Below are 26,729 nucleotides of genomic sequence, written 5' to 3'. Positions count from 1 at the left end.
GCTGTGATTAGAACCCCCAGATATAAATTTGCTTGGGGCCCCAGAAATGCCAAATTTGCCCCTAAGGAGATAGATAGATAGATAGATAGACAGACAGACAGACAGATAGATAGACAGATAGATAGACAGACAGACAGACAGACAGACAGACAGACAGATAGATAGATTGTGCCTCAGATCTTTTAAGACCCTAGCAAACCCCTGGTGCTTGCTTGTTTACTGTAATTTATAAAGGTGACCATACAAAAGTCTATATTTCGAGAACTCGTGATTACACCAACAACGGTGACAAAAAAATCTATTCCAACCATTGGAAATTTGTTAAATCAGTTACAAAATTGATTGCACATACTTAAAATGTTCTCTTGGTCACTAATCGTTATCTCTACAATGGTGGTCTTTATCTCCTGAATGGATACAATACCTTTGATCTTAGCAAGCTCAGTTAGGGCTGGATCCTGGTGCGGAATCCTAATGTATGAAATGTAGCAGCTATCCTTAATCACAAATATGTCCCACTGCAAAATCTTTCCCATTGTACAAGAATACCTACTGGAAGCAAAAAATATTGGAAATGTGTGATCAGGTTGGGGGTAATGTTTAGGTCTATGGCTTCTAAAATGACCAATTTTACTAACTATTGATATATACAGTTTATTTACAGGTTTCTAACCATGGATAACGTGAAGAAGTACAAGCCACCCTTACCCAAGCAGTACTTCCAGTCTACTGAAAAACCCGCCAACAAACTTTTACAGTTGATTGACTGGCCTGGACCTCCATCCAGTCTGAGTCACTTCAATTTTTCGAGTAGCCCCATGAACTGTGACTACTATCTCTTGAATCCCCGAAAAACATATAGGGTGGGTGAGACAGTGGAAGTGCTCATCACAGCTCGAGACTACAATGGTCGACCAAAGAACTATGGTGGAGATTTCTTCCAGGCCAAGCTTCACTCCCCAAAACTAAAGGCCGGGGTGACCGGTCAAGTTAGGGACCAAGGTGATGGACATTACTTAGCCACAATTTTCCTTCCGTGGCCCGGGGAGGCACAAGTACATATCAGGCTCATTCATTCTAGCGAGGCAGTGGATGTTCTGAAGAAGAAGAGGGAGAGTGATCCAGGAAAGGTGATTTATCTAATAAATTTCGAACATACTGTCTTCTGTTTGGGTCTTCAGGCTTTTTGAGGATGTGTGATTGTCTCCATCCATCTTGCTGATGTTTTTTTACTCTTCTCTTCACTTCAATTCGTCCATTGAACTGGGTTTTCTCATATGTCCAGAATCAGATGACACTTCAATCTTGTCATCTGTGGAAGGTTCGGCATGACTTGTTCAAGGATCTGGTGTTTCGTTTTCCTTGCTTTCCATGGTGCTCTAAAACGTTACAGGTGTCAGTTCTTTTCCTCCACGCAATGCCCGATCTCTTTCCTTCACTCATATTAGAGCGCCCTCTGTTGACAGCTTACGTGTAAATTGTAACCTGCATTTCAGTGACTGAACATCATGGTAGCCTGTTGCAGGTGAGTATACTGTGGCATGGTTTTCATGTTAGCACTGTAGTTAGGGTTCCTGGGGCATTGTGGCTGACTGTAACTTGGGAATTTTGGTTAGTACTGATGTGGGCACTGTGGCTGTTATCATTGTGGTTGGTATTAGTTGGGGTATAATGGCTTGCATTTATGGGAGGCATTGTTTCAAGTACTCATGGGGGCACTTTGGCTGGCATTAATTGGTGCAATGTGGTTAAACTGCAGATGTCACTGTTATGGGGGAACTGTGGCTGTGATTGTTATAGTGGGACTTTGGTTATCAATGTCATGGGGCACTGTGGATGTCACTTTTATAAGGACACTGGCTGTTAATTTATTGGGGGATATATGGATATCACTGCTATGTGGTACTATAGCGGTTACTTTTATGGGAAAGCGTTTACTGACTGTTTTTGGGGACACTATGGTTGTCACTGTTATAGGGAAACATGCTTTGACTGATTTGGGGACACTAGGTCTGTCACTATTATGGGGAAACATGCGCTGACTGTTTTAAGGGACACTATGTCTGTCACTGTTATGGGAGCACTGTGAAAGTCATTGTTGAATGAACACTGAGGCGGTCACTGTTATGGGGAACTATGGATGTCATTGATATAGGGTACTCTTTTTAACAGCATGCTGGCACTGCTATGGGGGATGCATTTTGACATGCTTGCTGTGGGCAACCCTGCATTTCCTGTCCTTTAATGTTCAGCTCCACAATAACCAGTCCCCTACTTGGCATACGGTTGTCCATGTGTCTTCTCCATTTTAGGAGACAGCCATAATATGAAGACAGGAATTTACCCTTATGGATTTTACAATGTGCCTGGATCATGAGCAGTCATACTTGATAGAATCATGTTCTAGTATACAGAGAGAGAGGTCTCCAATGTGAAATTCCAGCGGCCGCATCCCCAACCTTCAAACTACCACAGACATTCCCATTGTACGGAAGGCAAAATGGGGCAGCCAATGGAAATATGACCATAACTAAAGAGATCGAAGGTTTCAGCAAAGGAGCCTCAGTATATATGCAAAGTAGATATTTATAAGGTGCCGTCACATGACATTTTCTTAATGCTTCAATTATACTCTGCGGGCGATACTACACTGCTTCTACCTTGCAGGTGTACTTCTTTGGGCACTTTCAATTTAACGGTACAAATGAGGTGATGGAGTGTAATCTAGAGGTGTTGAAAGAAAATGTGTGCACATATACGGACCCCGTCACTGAGGAAACATGGCAGTGTATGCACCCACAGATGCTCCCCTGTGATTCCTTGGTCTATCACTCCATGGGTGGATACCGCCATGTGACAAACCAGCTGGAGGACACTTTACTGAGTGGGTGAGTGAGTAGGATTTCCTAGAATGAGTCTGTCTTTACCCAAAATAAAAATATTAAGCTTATACTGATCCTGAGTTACATCCTGTATTATTCTCCAGAGCTGCTCTCACTATTCTGCTGGTGGAGTCACTGTGTACATACATTACATTACTTATCCTGTACTGATCCTGAGTTACATCCTGTATTATACTCCAGAGCTGCACTCACTATTCTGCTGGTGGAGTCACTGTGTACATACATTACATTACTTATCCTGTACTGATCCTGAGTTACATCCTGTATTATACTCCAGAGCTGCACTCACTATTCTGCTGGTGGAGTCACTGTGTACATACATTACATTACTTATCCTGTACTGATCCTGAGTTACATCCTGTATTATACTCCAGAGCTGCACTCACTATTCTGCTGGTGGAGTCACTGTGTACATACATTACATTACTTATCCTGTACTGATCCTGAGTTACATCCTGTATTATACTCCAGAGCTGCACTCACTATTCTGCTGGTGGAGTCACTGTGTACATACATTACATTACTTATCCTGTACTGATCCTGAGTAACAGCCTGTGTTATACTCCAGAGCTGCACTCACTATTCTGCTGGTGGAGTCATTGTGTACATAGATTACTTATCCTGTACTGATCCTGAGTTACATCCTGTATCTCTTTATTTTATATAAAAGTACAAAACATCTCTTACTCAATATTAATCCAAACAACTTCTTATACCATTTACATTACTATACACATTACTATATACAGAAACAAGCCAGACCTGGCCACACACCACCCACGTGTCAGATATTCTCTCACCAACATACCATATTATTACAAGAAATAAAACATATACCGACCTTATCAACCAGGGGCCAATCACTGATACACAGGAAAGAACATAAACAATAATACTAATACTAATAATGACAACAACAACATGACTAATAATAATAAACTAATAATAATATAATAACTGAAACCATCTCTAATATAGACAATTATATATATATTTTTTTATTATTATTATTATAATTTTTATTATTTTTTTATTTTTATTTTTTATTTTATTTTTTTCCCACAACTACTACCTAACTCTCCCTAACTATCCTTATCTACCCCTCACCACCCTGGCCAGCATCTCGCCTCATGTCCTCCCATGTCCGCATAGTCCAGATGCTGGCCCCTCCACCACACCCCAGCCTAACCTCTCGCCCCATGTCTTCCTCATGTCCACATAGTCTAGGGTTGGGCCAGGCACACACACACCCCCCCCCCAACCCTCCTCCCAACCTATTTTTTTTCCATCTAACCCCAATCTAAAAGTTTTGTTATATAAAAATGTACTATCACCACAAATATATACAATTTACCACAGCAATCCTATCAAATCTATACCCGAAAGCACCAAGTTCGGCCACTTGTAAGACTTTCTTCCTGTCTATTAACTCAAAACAAAACAAAAAATTCTACCATCTCATGCCAGCCCACCACCAGACAGAAGTAGAGGGCCCCCCAACACCCCTCCAGGCCGAAGTCCGCACCATCCCTATCGCATTCTCTATTGCCTTGCCCTACTGCTAGCCCTCCATCTTGCCTTGAAGAAAAACTGACCCTATGCTGACCCTCCATTTCCCTATCTTGACCCTATTACTCACTTTACAATACCTCGGAGGAATGCAGACCCCCACCACCAGCGGAGCACTGGCGATGACCCCCCTCCCCCTCATAGAATCCGATACATTAGTCAGAGGCGTAGCTAGGTTCTCCAGCACCCGGGGCAAAGATTCAGTTTGGCGCCCCCCCCAACCTCTTTCCCGACATCTCCTTCCCCCTCGCCGTGTTTGTTTTCTCTACCAATCGACGTGTCATTTCTTTTTATGTAACGCGAGCATAAAATTATTTGTACATTTCACAAGCAATATGGTTCTATACACAACACCAGAACCAAGCTCACAAAAAATAAATCCTATCATAATCATATCACCATCTCGCTGCAGATCATACAGTGACTACAGTGCTGATTGGAGGCAGAATGAACATTTACATTAAGTGACTGACCGGTGACGTCTCAGATTCTAGTTCTTTCTCTCCATCCGGTCCAGACCCCTATGGTGGCTTCTCCCGGTCACAGCCCATTTCTGCAGTTTGCCGCACAGATGTCTTCAGCTTCTCACTTTTCCAACATTTCTGCACCTATAAATAAATATAAAGTTATCATTGTACCACACACTACGCCCCTAAATATAATAGCACCATACACTGCACCTCTAATTATAATAGCACCATACACCATGTCCCAAACACACAGACTGTGCCCCATGTAGATAGTGCCTGCCATAGAGCCCCCTGTGGATAGTGCCTGCCATAGAGCCCCTGTAGATAGTGCCCCCATATAGACCACCCCTGTATATAGTGTCACTCAAATAACTCCCCCTATAGTGCTCTACAGATAGCCCACCCCTGTATATAGCTCCCTGTAGATATAGCCCACCCCTGTATATAGAGCTCTACAGATAGCCCAACCATGTATGTAGCCCCCCTGTAGATATAGCCCACCTCTGTATATAGTGCTCCACATATAGTCCACCCCTGTACATAGTGCTCCACTAGATAGTCCACCCCTATATATAGTGCTCCACAGATAGCCCACCCCTGTATATACTATATACAAGGGTGGGGTATCTGTGGAGCACTATATACAGGGGTGGACTATATGTACAAGGGGGCTATATACAGGGGTGGGCTTTCTGTGGAGCACTATAGGGGGAGCTATTTGTGGGATACTGTATACAGGGGTGGGCTATATCTACAGGGGGACTATATACAGGGTTGGGCTATATCTACAGGGGGACTATATACAGGGGTGGGCTATCTACAGGGGGACCATATCTACAGGGGGACCATATCTACAGGGGGACCATATCTACAGGGCTGGGCTATACACAGGGCTGGGATATACACAGGGGGGCTATATCTACAGGGGTGGGCTATACACAGGGGGTCTATATCTACAGGGGTGGGCTATATCTACAGAGGGGGGCTATATACAGGGGTGGGCTATATACAGGGGGAATATATCTACAGGGGGGCTATATCTACAGGGGGGCTATATCTACAGGGGTGGGCTATATCTACAGGGGTGGGCTATATACAGGGGTGGGCTATATCTACAGGGGTGGGCTATATACAGGGGTGGGCTATATCTACAGGGGGCTATATACTATATAGCCCACCCCTGTATATGGTGCTCGATAGACAGCCCACTCCAGTATATAGCCCCCCTGTAGATATAGTCCCCCTGTATATAGCCCAGCCCTGTAGATATAGTCCCCCTGTATATAGCCCAGCCCTGTAGATATAGTCCCCCTGTATATAGCCCAGCCCTGTAGATATAGTCCCCCTGTATATAGCCCAGCCCTGTAGATATAGTACCCCTGTAGATAGACACCCCCCGTAGATAAAGCCCCCCCATAGATAAAGTCCCCCGTGTAGACAAAGTCCCCCCCGTGCAGATAAAGTCCCCCCTTGTAGACAAAGCCCCCCCCCTTGTAGACAAAGTCCCTCCCCCGCAGATACAGCCACACACTTCTATTACAATAAAAAAAAAAAAAATTCAAACTCACCTTATTCCCGCTCCCACGCCGTCCGGCAGCCATGGAGACCTGCTCTCTTCTGCGCAGGTCTCCAGGGGGTTGAACACAGCGTCTATGAAAGGCGCTGATTGGCTGGGCAGGATGACTTTCCCTGTCAGTCAGCGCCTTTCATCGACGGAAGCGTCACTGGTACAAAAGGTACCGGTCGCTTCATTCATGGAAAGGCGCTGAATGGCCGGGCACGGAACGTGCCCGGTCATTCATTGCTTCTAATTGTACCTGTGTCCTTGCGACACAGGTACAATTATAGTGCAGGAGGAGGTGGCGCTGGCGCCCCCCTCTGAGCTGCGCCCGGGGCACATGCCCCGCCTGCCCCCCCCTAGCTACGCCCCTGCATTAGTGCACCCTAAAAGAGAAGCCCCTCAACAGATGAGAGGCTCTAGATGCACCCAATCTGGCAATCTCTAAAGATTTTGGACCGGCGAAAGGAGCCGGGGTGCAAATTTCACCAGCCGATTAAGCAGTACTTTCGCAAGAACCTTTCTATCTGTATTGAGAAGCGCTATGGGACGCCAATTCTCATGACCTGCCTAGGTAGAGTCGTGTGTTAACCTTAGACCATACTATCCCCCCCACCCCCACTTAGTAAAGACACGTGACACCGAGGTTGGATGTGAAATGGCCACAGCAGCCGTTTATTAATTTCACAGTTTTATAAAAACAATTTAAATCCGAAACATTCGGATAACTAGTTAGGAATCCACCAGAGAATTCCTCCTAATAATTCACATGACCCAACATGGGTCAGAATCATAAATAACAATTAACCGTTAACATTAACCCGAGCAGAGGAAGTCCTTGAAGCCCCTTCAGATGTTCCTTATTAAGAACACACCGAATTAGCCATCTGCAAACCACCAATTACCTCCAGCCGTAAACCAGCTCGGAAGCACCGTTCACCTCTGCAGATGGCTCCAACCACTAGAAGTCCACTTCAAGGGGATAACACCCGATGAAGCCCTCAAGTGATATACCGACCACTAGAAGTCCACTTCAAAGGGATAACACCCGATGAAGCCTTCAAGTGATATACCTTCTACCAGAAGACCACTTCAAAGGGATAACACCCGATGAAGTCTTCAACCATGTACCTTTTTTGGGGGACGCATACCCCCGATGCGACCCCCCCACCATTTTGTACTGACTGGCCTCAAGGACTCCCCCCACCAGCTGCCATGACAACAGAACCTACTCCGGAAAAAAGAAAAACATGTTAAATAAGCACACAAATAAAACACAACGCTCATAGACGGACGTACATAAGACCTAAGGAGTAACAAACCAAGGGTGGGAGGGTGGGAGCTTACTTGCTTCTATGTTACTCCTCCCGCTGCTTCCGGCTCAATGCCGAGAAACAGCGGGAAGCGCAGTAACGGCCCCCCGTCCCCCTTAACTCCTCCCCGTCCCTCCTTCAGCTCCTTCCAACTCTCCCTCATCTCATTAACCCTTTCCCTACCAGGACGGTCATGTCGGCTTCCCTTCACCCTGCGGCCGCGTCCAGCCTCTTCTATACAGGTTGAGTCTTTACCCTTTTAAAAAAATGATCAAGGCCGACCTCCTCATTGACATTGGCAAAGTACCCGAGGAAAGGCACTCATTAAAAACCTCAGTCAAGAGTGGAACTAGGGTTCCCTTGAAGGTTTTATAGAACTTGGATGTTAAGCAATCCGGCCCTGGCGATTTTTTGAGGGCAAGCCCATCAATCGCCAGTCCCATTTCCTCTTCGTTAAACAAAACAAATCAAAACACCCCCTGGCTCAGGGATGGTTTCAGCCAGGAAAACCGACATCTCGTCTCGGTTTGGATGCTGCTTCCCCAAGAGGTGCGAGTAGAAGGATCTGACGACCTCCAAAATCCCTGATCTGGATCTCTTCAGAGATCCTGTACTATCAATCAGTCCTGCCACAACCTTACGATTCACTGACATCTCACAGTTCCTCTAGGGGACGGGCGAGCGGTACCTCCCGAAATCCCTCTCAAGAACTAAGCATGCATGCCTATCATACTGACACCTCCTGAGCAAAGCTTTCACCCCGGAGATCTCCGCCCCACTACCCCCGGTTGAGACCAGATGTTCAAGTTTCCTCCTCAGTTCCTGATATAGGCGGTACCTAATCATGGACCTGAGGCTCGAGAGCCTGCGGAAAAATCCTGCCACCCGGCCTTTAAACAACTCCCACCACTCAGACTTAGTACCACTGAGATCCAACAAAGGTACCTGGCTCTGAAGAAAATCCTCAAAGACCTGTCTTATCTCTGTTTCTTCCAAGAGAGTAGAATTCAGACTTCATATACCTCTTCCCATCTGGAGGGAGTCTGCAATATCCAAAGAAAAAAGATAGGTGAAACCCGAGTGGCCTGCGGTATGCATGATGTGGATATCCACCAGGCAAGAATCGCTAACTATACTTTTTAATGCTATACTATCATAGGTCAATTTTTTATCTCCGGAACCTTCTCTATCTCGGGACCTCATGACAGTATTGAAGTCCCCTCCAAAGATAACTTGTCGGCCTGAAAAAAGGAAAGGCTTAATCCTCATGAAGAGACTTTAACGGTCCCATTTAGTCTGGGGTCCGTATATATTAATTATTCTTAATTCCTGTCCCCTCATGAGGACATCTAAGATCAAGCACCGCCCCATTTCTAACTCAATCATCCATCGACATGTTACTGGTGCGGTGAAAAGGACCGCCACTCTGCTATAGGGCTCAACCACAAGAGACCAGTAGGAGGGCCCGCGTCGCCATTCCCTCCTAGATTTAACTACGTCTGCCAAAAGTGACAGCCTGGTCTCCTGCAGAAACAAAATGTCGGCTTCAACTCGGCCAAGAAAATCAAAGGCTTAAAATCTCGCCCTATCTGACTTGAGTGGGTGCCGCCATCATGGATGTTTGCGTTAGATGGCTTTCTTCTTCCCACCCTCCCCCTTTATCTGACGAGGACCCCCACTTCTTTGCCTTTCTTCTTACAAATTGAGGAGTCCATACTCACCACCCTATTCCCAACTTCATCCCCAAGTTCTGGGCCAATCTCCCCTTCTGAGGACAATGGCCCCTGCAGCAGGGGAGGCTTAACGACTCTAGGGCACCCTACCATGCCCTCCCTCTTAGTATGAGAGGCTGGAACGTCCACGAAAGCATGGTATTGATCAGTAGAGCGCACCAGGGGGTTAGAGGATTTCCCTCCCTGGGCCAGGGCGGGGCCAGATGTACTTGACCCTTGGGTTTTGCCCGATGTCCCTTTTGCTGTAAGCTGAGTCCTCTCCTCCTCCCCCACACTTTCATAGTGGGATGACTGAGCGTCCCCAGCCCTCTGCTCCCTTTGGATCCTCCTCATCTTCTCATTCAATTCAGCCTCCCCAGGGGCATCAGCTTCAGGGGGGCATCCAGATCCGAAGCAGAGGTCGTCCCAGTTTCCTGGAATGCCCTCCGCTCCCTCTGCTTCCTTCGCTTCTCTGCCCTTCTCTGGCTAGAAGGGGACCCCTCTTCGCATTCTTCCCTTGTCCATGTGCCCCATCATCTCTGCCCGCACCCTCACCCATGGAGGCCTCCCTCCTTTCATTTTCTGCAGGTTTGGAACAAGCATTGACGACAGAGCGAGGACACCGACTGAACAGGTGACCTAAGTCACCACACAGGTTGAGGCAAATCCGGTGACACGATGCGTCCAGATGATCAATCCCCCCACAATGAGCACACTTCTGCACCTTGCAGCCCGCACTCAAATGTGAGAGGTCGGCTGCCCTTGGTAGAAGACAAGGATCTGATCTCTTCCCAGGAAAGCAGACGATGGTATGTGGGACACCGTCTGTCCCAGATGCCTTAGCTTTACCATGAACGTCCAGGCCCCTGACCAGATGCCAAACTCGACTAAGTTCTTCCATGGCATTTCTACTACCTCTCTGTGCCGTCCCAACCAGGTCATGATATCAATACAAGAGAGTGACTCGTTATGGGTAAGATCGGTCACTCTCTTGGGACCATTTTGGCGAGAAATTGCTCGTGCAGCAAAGTCTCGCCAGCCGGGCTAGTCCTTCACCAGCTCGTAGTTTCCCCAGAAGACCTCAATGCAGCAATGTGGATGATGGAACCAGTGATGTCGCTGGAGTCGCCTCAGGCACCAGACCACTACCCGTCACACTGAGGAGTGGCCAACAATGCTGGCGTCTCCTATGGGACCGCCCTTATCCGGGACGAATGCCGGCTTCACTGCACTACTCATTCCAGCAGACTTCCGGCTCACAGACACCACATCCGGTTTCCGGCTCACCCGGTATCCCGATCCCTGACTTGTGCCAGAGATTGTTTTCCCAGGTTCACCATCCACCGGACATGGGGACACACCCTCTAGCGTCACCAGACGACTTTCACCAACTCCTTTACAGGAGATGGCGTCCGGCGCCATTTTGACCGCCACATGTTTTTTCACCGGACCCGTTACTTTCTCCCCGCTTTCCCTCTCCAGCCCCACAGCAGAGGCTGGAGCTGGGGGGCTTGCGGTACCTGTGTCCACACTTGTCTGGCTCTGAACATAGGAAAGATCTTGCAGTGTACACAAGCTTACACCAACATTTTGCTGTTTTTTTGTCTTTTCTATTCTTTCTGAGTTTTTTCCTTTTTTCTTCTCTCCTTCCACTGGTAACTCTGATCCAAAGCAAAACCATTGGTAGGAGATGGGCGACTCTAAATCCTGGATCTAAGTGAGCAACCACGGAGGGTGCTCACTTTCAGACTCAAAGCTTTCCTCATTCCTCCCAGGTACGATTTTACGTTCCTCCTCACTGCTCCTGGGTGCCTCAGAATCTGTATACTCTCGGGGCGTCACGGTGTAATGCACCATCTTTTCCTCCACGGTTTCCCTTGGTGCCTCTGGGGTTCTGCTGCCTTCACCCATGCCTCTTACAGGGGATGCCATCTCGGCAAATCTCCCCTTGTTATTTAGTTATTCATCAAGTATGCCACCACCTGCCACAATTTCTTCTCTTCTTTCCTCCACTTCTTTTATTTCCTCCAACAAGGACTTGACCTGTAGTCGGTACCGGGACCTCTTGCCACCTGTGGTCTTTGCAGCCCTGCCTCTGGCGATTGCCAGGTCCTCCTGGAGCCGCTGTAGCAATTTTACAAGGTCTCGGTACTCCTCCAGATTCATTGCCAAACGGCAATCGTCTCCCCAGGCCTCAGCTGCCCCCATTCCTCCACTCTGCTCTCGTCTTACTGCCTGGTCCTTGTCGCAGCCGGTCTTTCTCTAGACTAAGCCTCCTCCAACACCCTCCCGGACCGCGTCTCCATACCCCTATCTGGGGTCCCAGCCTCCGGGAGAGCCGGGACAGCTCTGCCCCGAGATGATCTCCTCACCCCCGAGGCTGTCTGCATATTCCCAGCCGGTTGGGATGACCCTCTACCCCCCACTGGCATGCTCCGGGAGGTAAAGGTCCGAGGCTCCATCCTAGGATGGAACCCCCCTCGGGGTACTTTCCGAACTCAGGCAGATGTTATGAGGCCTGGGCAGATAGGATAAGGAAAGTCCCTGGATCCAAGGCCTCCACTGATGTCTCCAGAGCTGCACTCACTATTCTGCTGGTGGAATCACTGTGTACATACATTACATTACTTATCCTGTACTGATACTGAGTTGCATCCTGTATTATACTCCAGAGCTCTGCTCACTATTCTACTGCTGGAGTCACTGTGTACATACATTACATTACTTATCTTGTACTGAACCTGAATTACAGCCTGTATTATAATCCAGAGCTGCACTCACTATTCTGATAGTATATTTTTACAGCACTAGAACAAAAATCAGTACATAAATACAGCACCAGAACCAAGCTTAGTGTAACACCCATGGCCACGGACCGTCAGGATTACTCACCACCTGATGGCTGCAGCCATGGATCAGTGAGCGCTGGCCCGCATCTCCTCCTCAGGAGACACCAGTGCTCACTTCCAGTTCACTCTGCTGTGTCTCGTGCCCGGTCTTAAAGGGCCAGCGCGCGCACCTGAATTTGATACCGAATTAGCACATGATCCCCCTGGACTATAAGTAGGGCCCTGCCCCTTCCTGCATTGCTTGAGCGTTGTTGTCGTTTACCTATGTTCATCTCTACAAATGGTCCGTTAAGTGTTTTCCAGTTCCCAGTGTTCCCGTTCCTGCTACCTGTATCCTATATCCCGTGCTATCTTGGTCCAAGTTCCGTTTAGAGTTGGAGTTATGTTGTGCTGTGTACTACGCCTTCCTGGTTACACCACGCCTGGTGTCGGCCTGCTACCAAGGTCCCATCCGAGCCTATCTTCGCTACTGTCTGAAGTTACCACAGGTACACCTATCCAAACTATAGACTTTGACTTGGTGTCCTGTTGGCCAGCTGCTATACCGTTAAGGTGGTACGGCCCAGTGGGTCCACACACTCAACGTGACACTCAGTATATAAATACAGCACCAGAATCAAGCTCAGTACATATATACAGTACCAGAACAAAGCTCACTACATATATACAACACCAGAACGAAGCTCCTTACATATATACAACACCAGAACCAAGCTCAGTAAATATATGCTGTGCCAGAACCAAACTCAGTACATATATACAGCTCCAGAACCAAACTCAGTACATAAATACTGCAGTGGAACCAATCTCAATACATAAATACAGTACCAGAACCAAGCTCAGTGTCACGGCTGTGGGGTATGTGCACCCACTGGGTCACTCTGCCATGATGGAGTAGCAGCTGGTCAAATAACATGTCAATGACAGTCACTAGGGTGAGAGTACCTGGATAGCTGGCTTGTGCTAGATAATCAGAAGCTGGCTTGTGCCTGGCTATCAGAAGCTTTTCTTGTGCTGGATAATCAAAAGCTGGCTTGTTCTGGACAATTGGACTTGTCTCGATATACAGGAAACAGAAACTTCAGTCATCACTGGACTTGGCATGGACACCGGACACAGATACTGAAGTCGTCACGGACACTGGACTTGGCACGGACACCAGACACGGATACTGAAGTCGTCACAAACACTGGACTTGGCAAGGACACTGGGCACGGATACTGAAGTCGTCACGGACACTGCACTTGGCACAGACACCAGACACTAGACTTGACACCAAACACGGATACTGGATACAGGATAATGCTAAGGAACCATTGCAGACTAACACAGGGTAAGACACAACATTGCTCAGGCAATGAGGAAGTGGGGAGAGTTCTTTTTAAAGTCCCAGGTGTGCTGGGATTGGTTAGGAGTGATGTTCCTGGTGCGCATGCTGGCCCTTTAAGACTGGGGACGAACACTTGCACGCACCCTACGGGTATCGAGGAGAGAGCAGTGTGCGCTGGTGTCTCTGGGGAAGGAACACCGGCAGGGTCCTAGAGTCCTGTGGTCGCTGCTGCCGGTAAGTGGGGGATGCCGGCAGTAAGCGACCAGGGGCATCACACTTGGTACACAAACACAGCACCAGAATCAAGATCAGTACATAAATACAGCACCAGAACAAAGCTCAGCACATAAATACAACACCAAAACCAAGCTATGTACATATATGCAGCACCAGAACAAAGACCAGTACATATATTCAGCACCAGAACATAGCTCAGTACATATATACAACATCAGAACCAAGCTCAGTATATAAATACAGCACCAGAACAAAGCTAAGTACATAAATACAGCACCAGAACAAAGCTCAATACATATATACGGCACTAGAACAAAGCTTAGTACATAAATACAATACCAGAACCAAGTGTATAAAGTGCCACTTACACTGCCCACTACGCTCACCTATCCTCGTTCTCCTTTGTTGTCATTCAGCAATGCAGGATTATTCTATTCTGACCTGCTTCAGTGGAACAACGCAGGGAACGTGATGATGTAATCGTGTCGTCTGCATCATAGGTAAAGCACCGAATGCCGAGGCAGGGAACTGATAGTTCCCTCCCTTGCCTCACCCGCGACTGCTCAATTGTATCTGCGTCCTTAGCACAAAGATACAATTTAGTGCAAAGGGCCCGGGTCGGAAACCCACTACCCCCCGGTTCTGGGAAATGGCTGTAATTTTAACAGCTGGTTTGGGAAAACTGGGGAGAACAGCTGGATCCAACCCCTGGTCATGACAATAAAGCCTTTCACAGACTTCATAGAAGCCAGTGGGAGATTCGGCAACTGGGCCCTCACCAATTTGAAGAACATGTACCTTGGTCAGAGGTTTCAATGTGTGTGTATGTGTTCACTCTACGCTAGTGGTCTCAAGTAGATCTCCAGCTGTAAAGCTACAACACCAACCATTTTTATCAGGGCATGCTGGTAGTTGAAGATTTCATACAGCTGGCAAGCTACAGGTTGATAACCACTGCTCTACGCACTCTCTTATCACTAGTGAGGATCCCAGCGCCAGATCCCCACTGTTTTGACTTTCATAAAAGTGAATTATGGGAAAACCTATTTAAATCTTTATAGCAATAGATGGCAAATACAAGACAATTACTGGACAACCTTATTACAATTGACTTCTCTTCATGTCCACTTTCTCTAAGCATTTATTGTACTTTTTCAGGTCAAACAGGATAATCTCCGGGTCCGTTACTCCAATCAATGTGATTCCAGATAAAGGCTTTTCGGGTAAGAGCTCACGCTACGTATGAAGTATGGAATGTGCAATGGGAAAACTTGCTTACGTGCTATGATGTGTCTTCACCTGGATATGTACATTGGTTCCTGCTAAGGTTTGAGTAAAATTTAAGGAAAAGGAGAGTCTATGGCCAAGTGAAGACCAGTAAAACTTCAATACCTTGTTTAATTGGGGTTTTAGTTATCCAGGTGAAAAACCAAGCGATTTTTACGAAGAATATTGGATTTATGTTCTTACTACTATTAGAAACCTCCCCACAAACCAACACACTAACACGAACACACAGATAAACAGGAGATATGGAGTTGTGGTTTCCGAAACATGACTCCTCTAAGTCCAAACTCCCGAATCTGAAACTGATGCTTGACGAAAGATCATTTTGACCCTGGTTCCCCCTCCAGCCTTTGTCCTCAGATACGAAACATGGCCGAGGGTTGGAAACATGCTGGTTTGGTACAGGGAGGAGGGGCTGTGAAGATTTTGTGTGTGTTTGGAATACTGGCCATATTTGCTTTTATGGGTTTAGTTAGTTTTTTTTAGGTCAAATCAGGGCCCATGAGAGGGAATCAATCTGATTTTCCTACGGGACTCTTTTCATCACAAGGCACATTTGGAATTACAATTGATTTATTACTATGATCAACATATTCTTATCTTTCTGAACTTTACTTTCTTGGATAGTGTTTGGTCGACGGCTATTCCTGACAACTACCACATACACATACACACTCAATCAAGTGTGCTTATGTTTTCAATGAGGAGAGGGGATCTCTAACGTGGTATATCAAAATGCCCGATTCTTATTTAATCTGACATCGAGGGGGGTCGAGACACCCCCGTACACATAAGATAGTAGACCGATCCTGCCGAAGCTGCAGTTTCGGATACTTTCATCCAATGTGTATGGGAACAGTTACTCAAGAAACTTCATAGTTAAGTTTAATCTTCATCTCCCTAATTCTACCTCTTACAGATCTGATCTCTAAGCTCCCGATCTGTAGGACAGGAAAAGAATCTCCAAAGCCTTCAGGCTTCTACTACGGAGACATATGGACATCACTGGTGTGCTCGGCGCAGCACTTTCTTCAACCTTCTGATGCTCTCGCTTGCCTTAAAGGAAAGGACATTTACATGTTTGGAGACTCCACTCTGCGTCAATGGTTTGAATATTTGGAAAAGTTCATCCCAAGTAAGTAAGGACCACCTATTTGTGGGAGAAAAAGTAAAGGGGACCTATTGTTGTTACTAGTCCATGTCATCGCTCCCACCAATCATGTAACATTAACTTCTGGACATCCTTCCCTCACTTGTCTTCTAACATTGCTGCGATTGTGGACAGGGGAAGCCCTGAGCATCTTCTCAAAGCCCTGTAGAGGTTGTTACGCTTCTGCTATGGAGACACTAAAATGTATGGCCCATCTAAAACTAGTTCTATCTCCTATGATAGGGCTAGTCTGATCTGGACCTTTTCATTGTCTCAATAGCAGAAGCGCGTGCTACTTCTACAGTGTATACATCATTGTACATGATTCTAAGTGTCTGATGACATCATCAGTTTGACGAGGAACGATGATATCAAGTGTTGTGTTGCTCATTAGGTTTAGTAATTGTAAATATGTTGAGGTTTTCATAGCACAAGCCTCATGTATGCCAACAAACCCTAGTCGTAAATTTGATGTCTTCATTTCTAGGACATTCATACAGTAGTTGCCTAGCGTGGTTGTAGACCTCATGGGGCATGGCCATGACACGTTAAATGTATAGACCCTTTTCTCTACCTACAACAACCTTCTCAGCCAGCTTATTAACCTTATAGCACTTGTGTTTACATACCCCCATTTAAAAAAAACCTCTGCTATATGTCAGTTAATGGAAACATTCCTGCTCACATTTAGAGGCTGAAAATGGTCCTGTTCACACAGCTGATTCCTACATACAGTAAAACTTGTTACAACGAATCACTGCAGACAATATTCTGTGAGCTAAACAAGGCAGCAGCAGAAAGCCCTCCTATCCTAAACTCCCAGCTGATAGCTCTTACATCTACTGATACATTGTAACACGCTGCTGCTGTGTGAGAAGGACTAAGTCATGATGAGTTTTCATCCTCTGAATGTAAACACAGCATTTTTCTATTTACTGACAGCAAACTGAGATCTTGTAACACATAGTATATAAGAAAATGGTAGAACCTTTAGCTTGACTATTACAAGTACTCCATACTATAGTCCTACAAGTGACAGGCACAGGACTCCATATACGGCCATTGCCACAGGACTCAAAAATAAAGTGCCAGCCACATGCCCCCTAACTTACAGTACTTGTTCCATGCCCCCAATGTATAGGTTTGTTACCCTCAATTCAAAGTGTCTACTCTTACATTACCCTCCGTTTAATGTGTCTACTACGACCCGCCCATACAGACCTGACACATGTCCCCCCATTTACAGTGCAGTCACATGCCCTTCCACATACAGTGCATGACACATGACCCTCATATACAGTGCAGTCATGTGCCCTTCTATATACAGTGCCTGAAAATTACCCACTATATACAGTGCAGTCACGTGCCCTTCTATATACAGTGCCTGAACATGACCCTCATATACAGTGCAGTCACGTGCCCTTCTATATACAGTGTCTGAAAAACAGCCCAGTATATACAGTGCAGTCACATGCTCTCCCATGTATAATGCAGACACATGCTTACTATATAGCGCCTGGCACATACCCCACTAAGTATTGTGCAGCTGCATGGTCTACCATATATAGTGCAGCTACATGCTTTACCATATACAGTGCCTGATACCTAACCCACTATATAGAATGCAGCCACATACCCCTCATATACAGTGCAGCCACATGACCCCCACTAGAAAGTGACTGCCACATGGCCCCCATAAGTGAAAATCATAGCCCCCTTCCACCATGCAGAATACCTGCTTCCTATATGCTCCAATCCCCTCCCGAATGCCTGAGTGATACTGCCACCTGCTGGAAACGCTGATTATGTCTTCTCTAAAACAGCAGTTTCTCAAGTTCTAATGGGTCTACAACACATGGGACCTTACAGGACTCAGCAGGACGGTGGAGGGGATTCCAGGGACTAAGCCCTGAATTCAAGGGTAGTCACACTAAATTAAGGATAATTTGGGAATATTAGGAAGTGATGTAATCATATTTATTGTTGTTTTTTACATTTTAGGTCTCAAGAGGATAGATTTGCATGTTAATTATCAGTCAGGACCTCTGATAGCTGTAGATGCCGATGCTGGACTGGTCATGCGATGGCGTGCTCATGGACTGCCCTTGAGAACCACCAAGACCTTGATAGCTGACCTCCACTATGAAGCAGCTGACTTGGCTGGGATTGGTGGAGGACCCCACACTGTGATAGTCATGACCCTATGGGCCCACTTTACCACCTACCCTGTGAGGGTTTATTTAGAAAGACTGGAAAGAGTCCGTCAGGCAATTTCATCTCTGCTTTTTCGGAGTCCTGGGACGACTGTGATAATAAAATCGGCCAATACGGGTTATAAGTCAATATACGGCAGTGACTGGTTGTCTCTTCAGTTGGACATATTACTGAGGGCAGCCTTCAAGGGAATGGGGGTGATAATCCTGGATGCCTGGGACATGACATCCTGCCACTATCTCCCCGACAACATCCACCCAGGACCTCCAGTCATCAAGAACGAGGTGGACCTTATGTTGTCTTATATATGTCCTAAATGACAGACAGGACACTTGTCAACTTTAAAGTGGTTGTCTAATCTTATGTGAATAAAAGGGTGCTCCGATCTGGACAAATCTGTCTTAGATAGAAGCCACCCCGCTGATCAACTGATCGCCGCTGATCTGGATTCTCTAACCTCCAGTGATCACTGTTATCATCAGGGGAAGCTCCATGTGGCCTCTCATTTCTCCTGCAGGTATATAATACATGGTGGAGCAAAGTCGTCCATAGCGGGAGCTGACGTTTGCATCAGCTCTCAGTTCCTCGACAACGTCCGTATGCCATAGGGCACGTAGAAAGGGAGTGTCCGGATGAGACAACCTAATAAATTAAATACATTTATAATATACTTAATAATTCAATTATTCACCGTTTTTCAATATGTCGGCTTGTGGTCAGTGAATGGGAATGTTATTTTTTTTTTCTTTTTTAAATTCACAATCTGTACTGACCTTGTCCTGCTCACACAGCTGAAGGTCGTGTTACAATGTGTCTTGTGAAATATGTAGAGAGAGATTTGTGCTGCTGCTCCGCTTAGCACAATTGTCTACACTGATACATTGTCACAAGGAGTTTAAAACAGGAGTGAGTATTATATAGGACTGGACCACCAATGAAATGCCAGCACAGATAGGAGATGTATACCAAGATGCTAATGTACCGTCTGGCATCGGGGTCAGGGTTACATGTTGGACTTTTGGGAGTTGTGCAATTATTTTGTACAATTGTTGGACATTTTTGTATTTATTTTTGTAAAAGATATTGTACATTTGCAATAGATAATTTAAAGAAACGACTCTGTTCATTTATTTGGTTAATATAATTATAAAAAAAATTTTTTAAATTCTGTTGAATTTGGTTTTTTTTTAAATTGACTAGAAAATTTATTTCGTATGTATTCAATAGGTTAAACCAAGTCTGAAAAATACACAGGGGGAATACTACGTTTTGCTGACGATACAAAACTTTGTAGGATACTTAAAACTCAGCTTGAATTTAAAATATTACAGAAAGACCTAGATAAGTTGGCAGCATGGGCAAAAACATGGCGGATGAAATGTAATGTTGATAAATGTAAAGTAATGCACTTAGGACGCAATAATAGCATTAATTCATATAAATTAAATGGAATAAAACTGGAGATAATGGAACAAGAGAAGAACCTGGGAATTCTGGTAACAAATAAGCTAAGCAGCAGCACTCAATGTCAGGCAGCAGCCGCAAAAGCAAATAGGATTTTAGGCTGTATAAAACAAGAGATAAAAACCTGTGATTAAAATGTAATGTTACCACTCTATAAATGCCTTGTACGGCCACATCTAGAATATGGAATTCAGTTTTGGCCTCCACATTGTAAAAAAGACATAGGAGAACTGGAGAGGGTTCAAAGGTGGGCAAAGCGATTATTAAACGGGATGGGAGGTGTCGCTTACAATGAAAGGCTAGAGAAATTGGGCTTGTTCAGCTTGGAAAAAAAACGTCTTAGAGTGGATCTTATTAATATGTATAAGTATATGTGTGATCAATACAGAGAACTAGCACATGATCTGTTCCTTCCAAGGACTCTACAAAGGACCAGGGGACACCCATTGCGTGTGGAAGAAAGACGTTTCAGACATCAATATAGAAAAGGGTTCTTTACAGTTAGAGTGGTCAACCTATGGAATGCCTGACCCCAAGTGGTAGTGATGGCAGATACTATGTCAGCATTTAACCCCTTCCCAACAATTGTCGTAAGTATACATCATGGAAAGCCAGTGCTTCCCGTAAACTGTCGTATACTTACGACAAATGGATGGCACCGACTCAGAAGCTGAGTCGGGGCCATCATCCCCGAATGTCAGCTGTATCTTACAGCTGACATCCTGCTGTAACGGCGGAGACCGAAGTTAGCTTTGATCCCCGCCATTAACCCCTTAAATGCAGCGGTCAAAATCGATCGCTGCATTTAAGGTGTTTGCAGCACATCGGCACCCCAGCAATGAAATTGTCGGGGTGCCGGTGGCTGCAACGGCAAACAGAGCCCTAATACTGGCCTCCCAGCATGCCTAGTACGGAAACCTTCCGGGCGGGGCCTAAAAGGCTTCCGTAGCCATCGGCAAGATGGCGCCGGCTCAGCAGATGGCCCGGCGTCATCAGCGGTAGATGTCAGCTGTATGCTACAGCTGACAACCACCTGTAATGGCAGGAACCAGAGCTAGCTCCGATCCCTGCCATTAACCCCTTAAATGCAGCAGTCCAAAGCGGTCACTGCATCTTAGTAGTTGGCAGCAGATCGGCAGCTCTGCCCCGCAATCGCAGGGCTGCTGACTGCTGCTATAGCAACAGGAGGCCTAACAATGGCCTCCTGCTCTGCCATTACAGAAGCCGATTAGGCTCCGCCCGGAGGGGAAGCCTAATCGGCTTGCTGTCAGTAAATGACAGACAGATCTAATACATTGCACTAGTGCAATGAATTAGAAAAAAAATTTGATAGTTGGACCTTCAAGTCCCCTAGTGGGACTAAAGAAAAGTGTAAGAAAAAGTGCACAAAAAAGTTGTAGCAAATATAATAAAGCTTCAAGTAATAAATAAAACACAATCGCCCTTTTCCCCTATCAAGCATCAAGTCCTTTATTATTGAAAATAATAAATAAATCACACATATTTGGCATCGCCGCGACCGTAACAGCCTGAACTATAAAAATATTATGTTATTTATTTCACGTGGTGAACTGCGTAAAAAAAACCCGTAAAAAACAATGCCAGAATTTTTTGGTCACTTTGCCCTACAAAAATTGAAATAAAAAGTGATCAAAAAGTCGCATGTATCCAAAAATGGTGCCTACAAAAACTATAGCTCGTTTCGCAAAAAACAAGCCCTCATACAGCTCCGTCAACGAAAAATTACAAAAATTATGGTTCTCACAACTTGGCAACAGAAAAAAATACATTGTTTTTACAACACTAATTTTTTTGTGCAAAACATTGTAAAACATAAAAAAAGTGCTATAAATTAGGTATCGCCGGAATCGTACTGACCCGCAGAATAAAGTTAACATAATTTATAACGCATGGTGAACGCTGTATAAAAAAAAAAAAAATAACTATGGCAGAATTGCAGTTTTTTGGTCACCTTGCCTCCCAAAAAATAGGATAAAAAGTGATTAAAAAGTTGCATGTACCCCAAAATGGTACCAATATTAACTACAGCTTGTCCCGCAAAAAAAAACAGCCCTCATACCACTACGTCTATGAAAAAATAAAATTAGTTAAGGCTTCCATAAGTCAGGAAATAAAAAAATATTCAGATATACAGGCCCGAGGGGAACATTTCTTCTGTTTCAAGAGGCGAATTATCAAGGCCCTAAAATTAGGGAACCAGGAAGGGGAGGGCCCAAATATATCTGCTGTAAGCGAGGGTGCCGTATTATACCAGGACAACACTTCCTAGCAAAATTCCCCAAACTGCAAAGGTGCGGAGTGTGGATCAAAAGGGGGATAAGACAGGACACCATTTATCAGTGCAGAAATGATTGCTTCACAGCGTAACACACATCTATGGATTATATTATTGTTTACCCCATTATTATACCCCCTGACTATGCCCCTGATGTACTCTGCCCAGCTTACATGTACCATGGGACATAGATAACTTCAAAACCACAAAAAAGGCCATACTTACTAAGTGGGTGGGTGAAAACCCATTCCCAGCAGGACGCAGACAGGTCAAGAAATGCTGCAGAAGGAGGGTGCATTAAATAGTGATAGCCACTCCCACTAGTCTAGGGGGGAGTGGCGAACTAAGTGCTCACAAGTGTGTGATAAATGAGTGTCAGTGTTAGTGTAGTGCTAAGGTGTGAATGTGTGGTAAAAAAGAAATGTGTATGTATGGAAGTGTCAGAACTGTGTGATAATGTAATAAGAAATAAATGTGTGATGAATGGGGGTCAGTGCTGTGAATAGTACATGGGGTGTCAGTACTATGTGTAATACGTGGAGGGACAATGTGCTGGTCGTCAGGCATAGCATATCTTGCCGTATCACAGCCTATTTGTAACGCCGCTACTGTTAGCTAAGGCGGGCTGCTCTGCATGCCAAGCCAAACGCCAGCACATCATGCCCTCCCAGCATATAATCCCTTTAGGACGCAGCCTGTTTTGGCCTTGTGGACACTGATGATTTTTTCAAATCTGACACGTGTCACTTTATGTGGTAATAACTCCGGAATGCTTTTACCTATCCAAGCGATTCTGAGATTGTTTTCTCGTGACATGTTGTACTTTATGATAGTGGAAAAATTTGGTTCATAAATTCAATATTTATTCGTGAAAAACACAAAAATTTAGAGAAAATGTGCAAAAATTAGCATTTTTCTAAATGTAAATGTATCTGCTTGTAAAACAGATAGTAATACCACACAAAATAGTCACTAGTTACCATTTCCCATATGTGTACTTTATATTTGCATCGTTTTTTGAACATCCTTTTATTTTTCTAGGATGTTACAAGGCTTAGAACTTTAGCAGCAATTTCTCACATTTTAAAGAAAATGTCAAAAGGCTATTTTTACAGGTACCAGTTTAGTTCTGAAGTGGTTTTGAGGGCCTTATATATTAGAATCCCCCAGTAAATCACCCCATTTTAAAAACTGCACCCCTCAAAGTATTCAAAACAGCATTCAGAAAGTATTTTAACCCTTTAGACGTTTCACAGGAAATAAAGCAAGGTAGAGGGGAAATTTACAAATTTCTCCTTTTTTTGCCGAAATTCATTTGTAATAAAAAAAATTGTGTAACACAGAAGGTTTTACTAGAGAAACGCAACTCAATATTTATTGTCCAGGTCCTGCAGTTTTTAGAAATATCCCACATGTGGCCCTAGTGCCCTAATGGACCGAAACACCGGCCTCAGAAGCAACGGAGCACCTAGTGGATTTTGGGGCCTGCTTATTTTTAGATTATATTTTAGGCACCATGTCGCGTTTGAAGAGGTTTTGTGGTGCCAAAACAGTGGAAACTCCCCAAAAGTGACCCCATTTTGGAAACTAGACCCCTCAAGCAATTTATCTAGGGGTATAGTTAGCACTTTGACCACACAGGTATTTTGCTATATTTATTGGAGTTAGTCTGTGAAAATGAAAATCTACTTTTTTTTTAAATAACATAGACATTTTTAATATTTACAAGGAATAATGAAGAAAATTCACCCCAACATTTGTAAAGCATCTTCTCCCGATTACGGAAATACCCCATATGTGGTAATAAACTGCTTTTTGGACCCACGGCAGCGCACAGAAGGGAGGGAGCGCCATTTGGATTTTGGAGCACAGATTTTGCTGGATTGGTTTTCGGTGCCATGTCGTGTTTGCAACCCCCTGGAGGGAACAAAATAGTGGAAACACCCCAAAAGTGACCCCATTTTGGAAACTAGACCCCTCAAGGAATTTTTCTAGGTGTATAGTAAAGCATTTATACCACACAGCTCTTTTGCTGAATTTAGTAGAATTGGGCCGTGAAAATTAATATAAACATTTTTGTCCACTAAAATGTTGAATTTTTTCATTTTCACAAGGGATAAAAGAGAAAAAGTCGCCCTAAATTTGTAACGCAATCTTTCCCGAATATGACAATACCCCACATGTGGTAATAATTCATTTTTTTAATAGAAATGAATTAACCTTTGCAGGACTGATCCTTTTTTGCTTTTCCATTTGTTTTTCACTCCACGCCTTCCAAACGCCATAACTTTTTTATTTTCCCATCAATTGAGCGGTGTGAGGGCTTAGTTTTGGCAGGACGAGCTGTAGTTTTTATTGGTACCATTTTTTGGTACATGCAACTTTTTGATCACTTTTTATTACATTTTGTTAAAAGCTTTGGTGACCATAAAACAGTGATTTTGGTGTTTTAAATTCTTTATTTCTTACGGCGTTCATAATGCGCTATAAATGACCATTATATTTTATTCTGCGGGTCGGCATGATTACGGTGATACCATATGTATATAGTTTTTTTATGTTTTGCAGCGTTTGCACAATAAAAGCACTTCTTTATAAAATAATTTATTTTCTGTGTCACCATATTCTGAGAGCCGTAACTTTTTTATTTTTCAGTCAAAAAAGCGGTGTAGGGGCTTGTTTTTTGCGGGACAGGTTGTAGTTTTTATTGGTACTATTTTCGGGGTACATGCGACTTTTTGATCACTTTTTATTCTATATTTTGGGAGGGATGGTGACCAAAAAATAGTGATTCTGGCATTGTTTTTAGTTTGGTTTTTTTGCGGCGTTCACCGTGCAGTAAAAATAACATTATAGTGTTATAGATTGGGTCGTTACGAACGCGGTGATACCAAATATGTGTACTGTTTTTAACGGTTTCATTTTTTTCCTATAATAAGAGACTTATTATAGGAAAAAAAAATCTTTTATTTTTACACTTTTGTAAAAAAATGTAAATTATTTATTTATTTATTTTTTTCTTTACTTTTTACACTTTCTTTTTTTACCTGCAGCTCTGATCGCTGCTAGAATACATTACACTACCCTAGGTAGTGTAATGTATTCCAACTGTCAGTGTGACGTCACAGTCACTCTGACAGTTGGTCTACGAGGACCAGCCACAGGCTAATCCTCATAGGCTTGCATACATGGCAGACCCGGGGGCCGTTGTCTGGCCCCCGGGTGCAATCACAAGCATCAGCAGCCCCCACAATTGCATCGGGGCTGCTGATGTGCTACAAACCCTGCACATGCGGGGATCGCAATCGAGCCCCGCATGTAACGGGTTAATTGCCGAAATCAGCGGCAATGAGCCGCTGATCGGCAACTAGTGGAGTGTCAGCTGTCAGGGACAGCTGACCTCCCGGTTCCCGATGCACACTGTCGCCGACAGTGTCACAGACACTGTCATCGTCAGAGTGAATAGCGAACGTCAGTAACGTCCTGTCACTGACAGGAAGTCTATCAGGAGGCTGATCATACATGGCAGACACGGAGGCCATTACTTGGCCTCCGATCGCCATGCTAGCCATCTGCAAACCTCACGATTTCATCGTGAGGTCTGCCGATGAGCTAGAAACCCCTGAATGCGGTGACTGAAATCAATCACCGCAATCAAGGGGTTAATTGCCGATATCAGCGGAAATAAGCCGCTGATCGGCATACAGTGGAGTGTCAGCTGTCAGGGACAGCTGGCCTCCCGGTTCCCGGTGCACACTGTCGCCGACAGTGTGCACCGGGAACTTCGCAGTAACTGTACGTCCCTTTGTGCTAAGACACTGGCCGTATGGACGTACAGTTGCGTCCTCGTGCGCCTAGGGGATAAGACCTGGCTGCGTCCTGAAAAAAAGTATACATAGTAAACATATCCATGAAACATGGGGAATTAGCTGTTATTTTGGCCAAAATACGCAAAGCAGGCAACCCAACGTCAAGGGTCCCCAGTGCTGGGAGGACGTGATTTGCTGGCGTTTGGCTTAGAATGCAGAGCAGCCCGCCTTAGCTAGCAGTAGCGGCGTTACAAATAGGCTGTGATACGGCAAGATATGCTGTGCCTGACGACCAGCACATTGTCCCTCCACGTATTACACATAGTACTGACACCCCATGTACTATTCACAGCACTGACCCCCATTCATCACACATTTATTTCTTATTACATTATCACACAGTTCTGACACTTCCATACATACACTTTTCTTTTTTACCATACATTCACACCCTAGCACTACACTAACACTGACACTCATTTATCACACACTTGTGAGCACTTAGTTCGCCACTCCCCCCTAGACTAGTGGGAGGGGCTATCACTATTTAATGCACCCTCCTTCTGCA

At 44.9% G+C, this 26,729-nt stretch overlaps 1 protein-coding gene across 1 annotated transcript; it reads left to right on the top strand.

Annotated features, from left to right (window-relative positions):
* Positions 1-674: 674 nt before the first annotated feature.
* LOC142750561 (NXPE family member 3-like) lies at positions 675-18,912 on the top strand. Its single transcript, XM_075859559.1, has 5 exons — positions 675-1,130; positions 2,668-2,888; positions 15,100-15,164; positions 16,148-16,363; positions 18,380-18,912. The coding sequence occupies exons 1-5, from the start codon at positions 675-677 to the stop codon at positions 18,910-18,912; spliced, it is 1,491 nt and encodes a 496-aa protein (XP_075715674.1).
* Positions 18,913-26,729: the final 7,817 nt, after the last annotated feature.

The sequence above is a fragment of the Rhinoderma darwinii genome, chromosome 3 (genome assembly GCF_050947455.1).
Source record: "Rhinoderma darwinii isolate aRhiDar2 chromosome 3, aRhiDar2.hap1, whole genome shotgun sequence".
NCBI classification, from domain to species: domain Eukaryota; kingdom Metazoa; phylum Chordata; class Amphibia; order Anura; family Rhinodermatidae; genus Rhinoderma; species Rhinoderma darwinii.
Note: the sequence above shows the minus strand (reverse complement) of the source record. Positions and strands in the feature narration are given on the sequence as shown.